Raw genomic sequence first — 12,207 nt, forward strand, 5'->3', positions numbered from 1 at the left:
TTTGTTTTTCCTAAAGTTAATTAAGTATTAATTATTTTAGGAAATTAAGTATTTTAGGAAAAAGTGTCAGCCAGCAAGAATTGGTGGCTGCACTCTGAGGCCACCAAAAAAATTGTTGCGAGAACCCATGTATATATTCACTCTCTAAACTCAAATAATCCGTTTACCTGGGGAAAAGCTTGTAATTGGACATGTGAGCTGCATTAGAGTAATCTGTATTTTCTGTTTCTTTAAACTTCCAAAACTAAAAGAAAAAAAGAATACAAAGATAATTTTGCAAGCTTGATTTGGTACTTGAGTCTAGAACTGGAAATCTGAATGTCAACTATCAAAACCTTTTCAATAAGCCATTAAGCTCTCCCATTACTTCCATACTGACAGACCTGGATACTTCAAAAGACATAAGCCTAAAGTAAGAGCAGCATTAACGAGAAAACACTTATGAAACTTTTAATTTGTTTTGACAGAAAAAAATGAAGTGATGATCACATGAGATAATACCTAAGAAACTTCATCACCTCAGAAATGCTTCTCCGCTGCATTGACTGTTCTCTTTGTTCATCATGCCAACCCAGCTATTAGTGAAACTAAATAAACCAGCCAATCTACAATATTTTCTCCTCATTTTCTTTTCAGAGTAAATAGAGTATTGGTGAAAGGTGCTGAATTGACAATTCTATAGACCTGTACTTATATATACACATAACAAGTACAACAAGGGTGGTGGCAATGCAAGTTTCAGCCCCAGTGATCTAACTGATCTCTATCCTGGAAGATAATCACCTCTAGTGGAGTGGGAAGGGTTTAGTTACCATAGTGCATTCAGCCCTTGGTCTCTCTGCTGAGACTGCCACTAAGTTATGATAGTGTTTTTGTGATCTGGATATCTGACCACTAGGAAATTAATTGGCACAACCACGCAGTCATCAGATGGTAACATCCTTCAGTCACTGTTGACCAATGTTGGGCTCAAACCAGTGAATTAAGTGTGAAAGTTCCCCTGCTCAATCCACCAAGGCCTACAGTCTCCCTTTGCCCTACATTAAATTCATGCTTGTGCTTCCAAAATGTTGCACGAGAAAATTCAAACCTCATCTGAGGTATTCCCTTACCTTTACTCCTTTGATTCCTCCTGTAATGAGTTCATCACTCACAGGATTGAATACCATACGTGTTAACAGACGTGACTCCATGTTTTCTACTGAGCAGATCTCTTCATAATTCTTATTATACACCTGATGAAAAGAAAAGTGATGTTCACAAATCATGCCAAAAAGGCTGTGGGTAATTAAGGCCCTGATCCAGCAAAGCATTGAAGTCATCTCTTTCTAGACTAAGGCCTTTGAGAGCAAGGATATATGTACCATATATAAAATATATGGTACAAAACTTTTCAGAAACTTTGTCCTCACTGACAGACTATTTATTTGAATTTTTAAAATTAAATTATAAACAACAGATAAATGCACATCATCCCCCACGGTGAATTCACAAATGGCAGGAATTATAATTTTTTCCTCTTTGTAAACTTTACTGTAGCGATGGAGACAATCAGAGACATACAATTAATGGAGATAGGCACTTATGGGGTAAGTTGGGCTGTATTTCCATCTCCTCCATTGGTTTTCAGCTACTATGATGACATGAATCCTAAAATACCCAAAATAGGTTAGATAGATTAAGCTAAATAGAGTCATCACACAAAGTGATAAAAGTCATATTTCTCTCACTGTAGTTCTACTGAACTTGTACTGCTTTCCATGCCAATAATGGATGCAAAAATCAGCCACTCTTTCTCCTTCAGGAGTTTGTTGTTTTCTTGCAATGTGTAATGTCATACTAAACGTCAATGGAACTAGTTTAATAAACTATGATGAGAGAAACAACTGGGTCAATCTGTTGGCACAGTGACAATGTTGAGCTTTGCTGCACAGATGAACTGAGTTCACACCATGAACACAGGTTCTTGATTTTAAAATGGCAGAGGTGCAAGTACTGCAGAACAGAAATAAACAGCTCAAGAGATGGAGAAAGTGGCCGCAGAATGGTTTTGTATTACTCCAGCAGCAACTTCTGGTGGACTATTGGACAATCAGAGGAGGATATCCTGAATGGTCTGTAATTACTCTGCACTATCCCCTTCCTACCTGAATCCTGGATACTACAGTGCCATATAAGGGTTTTGAGACCTCCTCCTTCATGTATCAATTAGTTCAAACTGCCAACAGAGCTCACAAATAAACTCAAAATCAAAACAGCTGAAAAAAATAAACACAGCAGATAGTAGGTGGTTTTACCTTAAGAGCATAGTCTCTTCTCAGTACAAAGTAAACGTTGAATTTTTCACAGTAAGTGATGCTTCTCACTGTGTTGAATTGGTACTTGTGAAAATCTATTTCCCTTTTAACTAGAAAAACAAAACAAACCCCCAAAATACAAAATCAAAACACAAACTGAAACAATGTCTAATAAATCAGTCATGTTCTTTTTCCAGCACAGAATATTTTATAAAGTATAACGTTTTGGTGCAGGTGAAAAATTGCCTACTATTTTTAATATATATATATATATATATATATATATATATATATATATATATAATCCTACTTATCTTAGCAAATTTACTTAAAATGTCTTTTTTTTTTTGGTATGGGAAAATACATGGTGCAATAAAATATATGGGCAGGAGTTATTGCCACAGGTTAGCCTTTTGGTGGCTAAGCAAATAGATCATTAGGGGAATTATGGGTATGTGTTGTTTCTAAAGGATTAAAGAAGCATTTTCACAACACAAATGGAAAAAAAGTATATAGCAAAAAAAAGTCATTTACATTCCATCAGTATTTTTCAAGGCTTCTCCTACTGCTTTTCAGACACTGGACTACACTTTCAAAAAAACGTCTCCCTGTCTGATTGGAACTATGGTGTCGCAGATACCATTATATGGTAACTTGGAACTACGGATGTTTAAAGGTGACCACTGAAAAAACACAAGCAAAATACAAGTTTGCTCATGCATTTCAGTCTTTGCACAAAAAATCCCCATTTCTGTGCACGCAAATGTGTGTTTCTAAAAACATATACATTTTGCAAGCACAGTTAGCATGGACATTTAAAAACATGGATCTTTTGGTTTGAATAAGACTATTTTTCCCAAATGGTATCCAGTGGAAAGTTCTTGCACTGAAGTAACAATCTCTTGTAACAGGACAGTCTAATAACCACTGTTGCCACACAAATTCTTATGAAGGCTTGAATTCTTTCTGAGCCATGCTGCAGTTCCCGTAGTTTTGATTGCTTATTCTGCACTAATTACATTGGCAAAGCTCCCATAAACACCAATGAACGTTCCATTCACTGAATGAACGAAGACTATGCAGTCAAGATTCACATTACAATTCTGAGTTGTAGACTACATAGAAGAATTCTGTCCTGTCAGTTTATTGTTGGATCCATGGGAAAGAGGACATAGCTTGAGAGGAAAGAAGCTCATACTTGATCTTCAGTCACATTCAAAAGAGAACAGCAAATGAAAAGCATGACTTAGGTTTGGGGCAGACACCGTACATTACTCTGCGTTTGTAAAGTATCAAGCAAAATAGCACCCTGATCCTAACTGGGGTCCCCTAGGCACTACTGCAATACAAATAAAATAAATAAATAAATAAATAAAGTAGCAGTAGACTTTCCCCAATAGGCAAGAAACTCTTCAAATTCAGGGTTATAATAATCGGGTTTATGTTGTCATATTAATATTAATATATTTTAAGAATTATTACTATAATAAAATAATAATAATAATAAAGGATGAGTAACTGTAAGAACCGCAAGGGACACTAAATTGTTTTTCATTGGAAATTATATTGAAATTTTAATGCCATTAATTTTGAAAATCATTTTTATTAAGCGTTTTAAATTATAATTTTTTTTAGTGCTCATAGATTAAGAAAAACCTAGAGACTGAAGTCTTCTTTCTACAAAATAGGTGCAACATGAACAACACAGCAATGGAAGCTTTCTACACGCTGCCCCAATAATGCTCCTCAACAACAAAGGGACAACATCTACGGACGACGGAAGAATTCAGTGTCTGTGGCCCATCCAATTTGTGGTGCCTCTATTGAAATTACTGTCAAAAGAGCCAATTAATGCCAACTGAAGTAGCTAGTGATAGATGGACACCTGTCCACTGCAAACTGAACTGAATCTCCCAATTCATTTCAAAGAAGAGTCATCACAATTTCAGGGCATTTGCTATCAACCTGGGCTGAACTGTTAACTTAATAAGTAAAATATTCTGTTATTCTATTTCCAAGTTCCTGATCCCATCCCATCCCCTCAATAAATGTTTTTAAAAATCACAGTTATGTTATTCTGATGTGCAAACAAAACCAAGAGTAACCAATGCCTACTTATATATGCTGCTTGTAGGTAATGAATGTATAATAGTATGCTGCAGCCCAAGGGTTTTTTCATGAAGGCAAGTGAGTGTAAATCAAAATGAATGGAACAGGAAGATGATCACACCAGGAAAATATGTCCTAACTACAAAACAAAGTTTGGACATTTGCTACATCTTTAATCTTTTATGGAGTTCAAGGCAGACTGACCTCTTGAGCCTGACAGATAAAGATCTCTCTCACCTACGGTCTTAGAAGCAAGTAAATCCAAGCTGAAGAACCCTTTGCCATCCACGAGGATCAGTCTTCTAGTCTTGCTGTTGTAAGTCACTAAACAGAATTGTGAAGAGGACAGTTTTACTGCTTGACTGTGGCTAAATGTTCTAGGAATGTTGGATCAAAACATACCTTTGTGTTACTGAACTAACAAGTTTTCCCTAACATTATTTATGAACAGCTGAAGCATTTAAGATAAGGTAGAAGAGCAAATTTATCTTTAAGATGTTCAGAACTGTTGGACTAATACACCTCAGTTTGATACCTTAAAATGTTTCACTGAACTTGGCATTTACTTTAAACCAGCAATTAAAGGTAAGCAAAACCAAAAAAAAGTCTTTGGAATATGTGACATTTTTGTCTTTACTACTATACATAATGCTTATACAGAGAAACGCTCTCACTGACACATATTAAACCAAGGCCTCAAACTAGATACCAGTGGGTGGCTTGTTTCTATCTTGCACGGGCACCGTATAAAGATTTAATTTAAACTTTGATTATATCTATAGGTCCATTTTCAAGAGGTTATGCCAAGTGCTAGGGAGTTGCATGGCTAGCCACCGGCAAAACACTTTGTTAATACAGGAGTAAAATTCTCTCTTTTCCATATTTCTGTGACCTCTCCCTCCCATCTGACTCACTCCCCCCCAACACCAGATGCTTCAGTATATTTTTCCATCATCATATTGTCAGACTTTGGTTTTCCTTTTTATTTAAATGTTCCTCTGTCCCCTTTTATTTGACTAGAATTTGCTGCCTCTTACCTCCTATTATATCTAAGTGTTGCTGGGTAAAGCTTTTAACCAAGTAGAGGCCAAAGGTAAGAAAGCAAACGGCCTTTGCAGTTACTTCTTTTCCTGCAATTCTGCAATAGGGAGAATGATCTATTATTTCACTATTTAGAATTGTACAGGATATCAAAGGGTACTTGAAAAGATGACAACAAAACGTGGCAGTCAGTAATGGAGTACATTTTAACCAAGGGTAGTGGTAGACTCTCCATCACTGACAATTTTAAAACCAAGATAGGATGTTTTTCTAAAAGATGCTCTAGTTCAAATAATAATTAATTTAGGAAAGTTCTGTGGCCTGTATTATGCAGGATGTCACATTAGAGGACCACAGTGGTCCCTTCTGGCCTTATACCTACAAATATCCATTCTCATTTCTCTTTGGGTGGAGATGTTCTCTGGAGCTTACATAGAGCTCTGAAAAGCCCTTGGTTTCCCCTCCCTTTAGTCTTCCTATCCTGGAACCCACAATCCTACTAAGCAGAGCAGGATGAGACTGGACTTTGTAGCTCATAATTCATTTGTCTTAGCCCCGAGGGCACTGTGGAGCCTTTGAAGCATTCCAGGCTTGCGGAGAGACCAAACGTTGGACTGAAGACTCCACTCTGGTTCCAGTAAAGCATTATAGGCCCCGTTTTAAGAAGCATTTAGTACCCAAAGCTCCACCAGAAGACAGTGGATGTTCAAGTCCTCTAAAAAGGGCCTATATCTCATCAGGGAACCGGACCAGCCCATCCCTCATCTCTATACATACGTACACTTTCAAGGTCTCTTTTAATTTCTGGTCATCTTCGGATACATTTAGATCATCTAGAAAAGATAATCTTCACAACAACAAATTAGAATTAGGTTACAACAATGGGTAATTTAAATAATACATTTCAATTTATCGACACCCAAAGTCCCTCCAGGAACTCCAAAGACAAATAATCCCCCTGTGAATGGATTCTTCGCCTTAGGTTTTTGTCATTAATTTTTCAGTTCTATTAATTGCTAATGATTCCCATAAGAAGCCCACATATATTGTATCACCCCAGTCCTCTAACACTTCTGACCCAGGAGGGCTGGATGGAAATCATTAGGAGCTGAAGCTGCTTTTAAGCAGCCAAAAGGGTCATTGCAGAGAAATAAGCTTCCTTCCTTTCAGAGGTTTAACAGCTTCTACAGTGCTCTCAACCACTGCTTCCTGCAGAATCCAAGGCCAGAAAAAGGAACCAAACTGAGGTTGCATGAAGACAACAAACTAAGCTGCTACTGATTCAGCCAGTTTGCATATCTAAGTGATTACTGTATTTAAATACTATCTTTAAAAGATCATCATCATCAGGATAAAATACTGTATGTTCACTCACTGTTACACAAAGTTAGCAGTTTTATACGGATCTCAGAAAAGTGGTGTGAGCATTGGCCTGTTAAACCCAGGGTTGTGAGTTCAATCCTCAAGGGGGCCATTTAGGGATTTGGGGCAAAAATTGGGGCTTGGTCCTGCTTTGAGCAGGGGGTTGGACTAGATGACCTCCTGAGGTCCCTTCCAACCCTGAGATTCTATGATTCTATGAAATCATACTCATTCAAGGTAAAGTCATAGCAATCCAAAAAGGACACAGGGAAAATGTTCCCATGTTCTTAATTTGCATGTTGATTCTATCCATTAAATTCACCTTTTCCTGCAACTCACTGCAGCATATTCATTAGGCTTTTTATGAACAGCACTATTGATTGATTTGTCTAGTTCCATCTGGGAAAGTTGTTAGCCAGTAAATGTGGAACTAATCAGATCATTGAGAAGTTTCTGTCTGATTTCTGGTAGTTTTCTCTCTGTCATTAACCCACAGAAGGTTAATCTGAAATTTAAAAGTAAAAATGTTAGCGTACATAGAGAAAACAGGATTTTCTGCCAAATGAAATAGTTTTGGGTGCTCAACCTGAGTCCAATTTTCAGAAGTCATGTTATCATTTGTGTTGCAGTAGCAAGTACATGGAAGCTAGAGGTGCTCAGCACCTTTGAAAAATCAGGCGCAAAACCAGGCACTCAAAATCAATGGCCTATTTAAAAAGTGAGACTGCAAGTGACTTACTCAATGGTACACAAGAAGTCTGTGCCAGAGCTGAACACAAAAATAAGGTACCCTGACCTGAGTCCTGTGCCTTAACCAGACCATTCTCCTCTCCCCAACTCCACATCCTGTACTCTGACCACATGGGCCAACCTCTCTGCCCAGGTAGAACTCTCTGGACCTGAATGGACACTCTGCAAAGATCAGCTAGTGGGACTAAGGCTTTAGTCATTCCTGTTTAAGATTCTTTCACTCCTTTTAAGTTCTCTTTGTCATCTTAAAAGAAAAATCCAGGAAAAAGCTACTGTAATTTCTCAACAGCCTTTAAACAGGATCTCACATAATGCTAATGTAGATTAGTTTCTGGCTATCACCAAACAATTGTTTTCAATTACATAGGGCTCTTAACACTTATACACCATTGAAATCTTAGGAGTGCTGTGCAAACATTAAATAATCATCTCAACACTTTTATGAGTTAGGAAAGTATCATTATCCCCAGAGAGGTGAAATGACTTCCCTAAAGTCACCCAGCCAATCAGTGGCAAATTCAGGCACAGAGAAATCCGGGGTTTACTGCTCTTGACCATTTTATTACTCTGCTAAAGATTGGGGGAGGGGCAGGGAAATAGAATAGCCTGATAGTAAATACTTTGCAATCCAACTTTCATTTTCCAGTCTCCTTCTCCCCAGGCCAGCAAGGATCTGGAATGCAAAGAAGCTGCCACTCTAAGCAATAAAGGAGTGACTTGGATAATCCTTCTCCTTCCAGCTGGGAGGGGGATCATCAAACATCAATTAAATTAAACTTTAAAAGAGTGATAAAAATATAATCGAGCAATGGTGGCTGTAATGAGAGGCCTGGAAGTGGCAGTGGAAAAGTGGGAAGGAAACAGAGATGTGTTTGAAGAAGGGGGGGGTGCTTTCTCTGGAATTGGCAGTGGGGATTAGGTAGATGGGAGGAAGGGTTGTCCTTGCTGGGGGACTCTGCTAAAATGGACAGGAAACTGGAGGAGCAGGAAGGAGATTTTGGGAGAAGGGAAGCTGGGGGCTATTGCTCTGAAGGAATGGGGGAAGGTAGATAGGATGCTGGAACTAGAAGGGCAGAGACGTTCTAGTTCTGGAGGGAGTGAGGATACCTGGGGCAGCTGGAGGGGCAGGGGGCTCTTGCTCTGGAGAGGGATGGGGGTAAGCAGATGGGAGGCTGGAGGGGCAATAGGTTCTGAAGGAGGATGGGGGTGAGTAGATGGGAGGCTCCGGAGGAGATGGGGGAGGGAGCTAGACAGGTGGCAGGCTGGAGGGACAGGAGGCTCCGGAGGGGGATGGGGGTAGGCAGGTGGGAGGCCGGAGGGGCAAGAGACTCCGGAGGAGGATGGGGGGTAAGCAGGTGGGAGGCCGGAGGGCCCAGAGGCTCCGGAGGGGGATGGGGGGTAGGCAGGTGGGAGGCCAGAGGGGCAAGAGGGTAGGCAGGTGGGAGGCCGGAGGGGCAAGAGGCTCGGGAGGGGGATGGGGGGGTGAGTAGATGGGAGGCTCCGGAGGGGCAAGGGGCTCGGGAGGGGGATGGGGGGTGAGTAAATGGGAGGCTCCGGAGGGGCAAGAGGCTCGGGAGGGGGATGGGGGGTGAGTAGATGGGAGGCTCCGGAGGGGCAAGAGGCTCGGGAGGGGAATGGGGGGGTGAGTAGATGGGAGGCTCCGGAGGGGCAAGAGGCTCGGGAGGGGGATGGGGGTGAGTAGATGGGAGGCTCCGGAGGGGCAAGAGGCTCGGGAGGGGGATGGGGGTGAGTAGATGGGAGGCTCCGGAGGGGCAAGAGGCTCGGGAGGGGGATGGGGGTGAGTAGATGGGAGGCTCCGGAGGGGCAAGAGGCTCGGGAGGGGGATGGGGGGTGAGTAGATGGGAGGCTCCGGAGGGGCAAGAGGCTCGGGAGGGGGATGGGGGGTGAGTAGATGGGAGGCTCGGGAGGGGGATGGGGGTGAGTAGATGGGAGGCTCCGGAGGGGCAAGAGGCTCGGGAGGGGGATGGGGGTGAGTAGATGGGAGGCTCCGGAGGGGCAAGAGGCTCGGGAGGGGGTGGGGGGTGAGTAGATGGGAGGCTCCGGAGGGGCAAGAGGCTCGGGAGGGGGATGGGGGGTGAGTAGATGGGAGGCTCGGGAGGGGGATGGGGGTGAGTAGATGGGAGGCTCCGGAGGGGCAAGAGGCTCGGGAGGGGGATGGGGGGTGAGTAGATGGGAGGCTCCGGAGGGGCAAGAGGCTCGGGAGGGGGATGGGGGGTGAGTAGATGGGAGGCTCCGGAGGGGCAAGAGGCTCGGGAGGGGGATGGGGGTGAGTAGATGGGAGGCTCCGGAGGGGCAAGAGGCTCGGGAGGGGGATGGGGGGTGAGTAGATGGGAGGCTCCGGAGGGGCAAGAGGCTCGGGAGGGGGATGGGGGTGAGTAGATGGGAGGCTCCGGAGGTGGTTAGACAGGTGGGAGGCTGGGGATCTCTTACGGAGGAGGGGGGCGCTAATTTTGGTCCGGGGCAGGTGGTGGGAGACGCGCTGTATTTAACCGGGGGGGTGATTAGAGGGGGGCTGGGCCTGCTCCTGGAGGGAGCCAGCGGTTGCGCCCCGACCCTCGCGCCCGGGGACGCGGCTGCAGCAGGGTGCGAGCGGCGCCCCTGGCCTCCGCCTCCTTGCCCAGAACGGGGTCTCCCCGCGGCAGCCTGGCCCGGGAGCGGCAGCTGCGTTACCTGGCAACGAGCCCCATCCGGCCTGCGGCCCTGGGCGCTTCCCCGCCCCACAGTGGTGGCGGGGGGAAGCTTCTGATGGGGGGGGGGGAATTTCCCCAGCGACCCTCACGATCCCTCTGCCTCCCACAGACCAGCGGTCAAGCCTCCCCAACCAGCACAGGCCCAAACTTCCCATGCCCCCGCACAGATCCCCCAAACTTCCCCCCGTTCTCCCAGCACAGATCCCCCCAAACCTCCCCCCCACAGATTCCCCAAACCTCCCTTCCCCCCGCACAGATCCCCCAAGCTCCCCCATTCCCTCAGCACAGATCCCCTCAAACCTCCCCCACCAGCACAGACCCCCTAAAACCTCCCATCCCCCCCACAGATTCCCCAAACTTCCTCCCCATTTCCCCAGCACAGATCCCCCACAAACTTCTCCCCATTCTCCCAGCAGATACCAGCGCAGATACTCCCCTCCCTTCCAGCACAGATCCCCCCCCCCAAATCTCCCCACACCCTCTCCAGCAGATCCCACCAAACCTTGCCCACCCCCTCCACCACAGATCCCCCCCAGGGGTGGCAGGTTTGTAGAAATGTTGATGGTGCCCAGAACCCGCCCCTGCCCAAACTCCGCCCCCCACCTGCCTAAGGCTCTGGGAGGGAGTTTGGGTGGGGGAGGAGGTCTGGGGTGCAGGCCCTAGGCTGGGGCACAGGATTGGGGTGCAGGCTCCAGGAGGGAGTTTGGGGATGGGAGGGGTGCAGAGGGAAGGGGTTCAGGGTGAGGACTGTGGGGTGTGGCTGCAGATGAGGGTTTGGGGGTATGGGAGGGGCTCAGGGCAAGAGTAGGGGTGTAGGGGTGAGGGCTCTGTCGAGCTGGGGGGCTTGAGGGGCTCAGTTTGGGCAGAGGGTTGGAGTGCAGGGGGATGAAGGCTCTGTCTGGAGGGTTTGGGGGGTTAGAGAGGCTTGGCTCGGGCAGAGGGTTGGAGTGCAGGGGGGATGAGGGCTCTGTCTGGGGCTGGAGGGTTTGGGGGGTTAGAGAGGCTCAGGGCTGGGGCAGAGGGTTGGAGTGCAGGGGGATGAGGGCTCTGTCTGGGCCTGGGGGGCTTGGGGGGTTAGAAAGGCTCAGGGCTGGGGCAGAGGGTTGGAGTGCAGGGGGATGAGGGCTCTGTCTGGGGCTGGAGGGTTTGGGGGGTTAGAGAGGCTCAGGGCTGGGGCAGAGGATTGGAGTGCAGGGGGATGAGGGCTCTGTCTGGGGCTGGAGGGTTTGGGGGGTTAGAGAGGCTCAGGGCTGGGGCAGGGGTTGGAGTGCAGGGGGATGAGGGCTCTGTCTGGGCCTGGGGGGCCTGGGGGGTTAGAGAGGCTCAGGGCTGGGGCAGAGGGTTGGAGTGCAGGGGGATGAGGGCTCTGTCTGGGGCTGGAGGGTTTGGGGGGTTAGAGAGGCTCAGGGCTGGGGCAGAGGGTTGGAGTGCAGGGGGATGAGGGCTCTGTCTGGGGCTGGGGGGTTAGAGAGGCTCAGGGCTGGGGCAGAGGGTTGGAGTGCAGGGGGATGAGGGCTCTGTCTGGGGCTGGGGGGTTAGAGAGGCTCAGGGCTGGGGCAGAAGGTTGGAGTGCAGGGGGATGAGGGCTCTGTCTGGGGCTGGAGGGTTTGGGGGGTTAGAGAGGCTCAGGGCTGGGGCAGAAGGTTGGAGTGCAGGGGGATGAGGGCTCTGTCTGGGGCTGGAGGGTTTGGGGGGTTAGAGAGGCTCAGGGCTGGGGCAGAGGGTTGGAGTGCAGGGGGATGAGGGCTCTGTCTGGGGCTGGGGGGTTAGAGAGGCTCAGGGCTGGGGCAGAAGGTTGGAGTGCAGGGGGATGAGGGCTCTGTCTGGGGCTGGAGGGTTTGGGGGGTTAGAGAGGCTCAGGGCTGGGGCAGAGGATTGGAGTGCAGGGGGATGAGGGCTCTGTCTGGGGCTGGGGGGTTAGAGAGGCTCAGGGCTGG

The 12,207-nt window shown here is 46.6% G+C and overlaps 1 protein-coding gene across 1 annotated transcript in view; it reads right to left on the reverse strand.

Moving 5' to 3' along the window:
• LOC140915160 (uncharacterized) overlaps positions 1-10,332 on the reverse strand; it is a 90,972-nt gene extending 80,640 nt beyond the window's left edge. The window contains exons 1-7 of the mRNA XM_073354738.1: positions 10,251-10,332; positions 6,229-6,294; positions 5,444-5,544; positions 4,644-4,730; positions 2,298-2,407; positions 1,113-1,235; positions 168-244 (exon numbers count right to left, since the gene is read on the reverse strand). Of these exons, the coding sequence (XP_073210839.1) occupies positions 168-244; positions 1,113-1,235; positions 2,298-2,407; positions 4,644-4,730; positions 5,444-5,544; positions 6,229-6,294; positions 10,251-10,267 (581 nt within the window). The 5' untranslated portion in view covers positions 10,268-10,332. The remainder of the gene's footprint in view (positions 1-167; positions 245-1,112; positions 1,236-2,297; positions 2,408-4,643; positions 4,731-5,443; positions 5,545-6,228; positions 6,295-10,250) is intronic.
• Between the last annotated feature and the right edge of the window lie 1,875 nt (positions 10,333-12,207).

This window comes from Lepidochelys kempii, chromosome 7, assembly GCF_965140265.1.
Source record: "Lepidochelys kempii isolate rLepKem1 chromosome 7, rLepKem1.hap2, whole genome shotgun sequence".
Taxonomy (NCBI): domain Eukaryota; kingdom Metazoa; phylum Chordata; order Testudines; family Cheloniidae; genus Lepidochelys; species Lepidochelys kempii.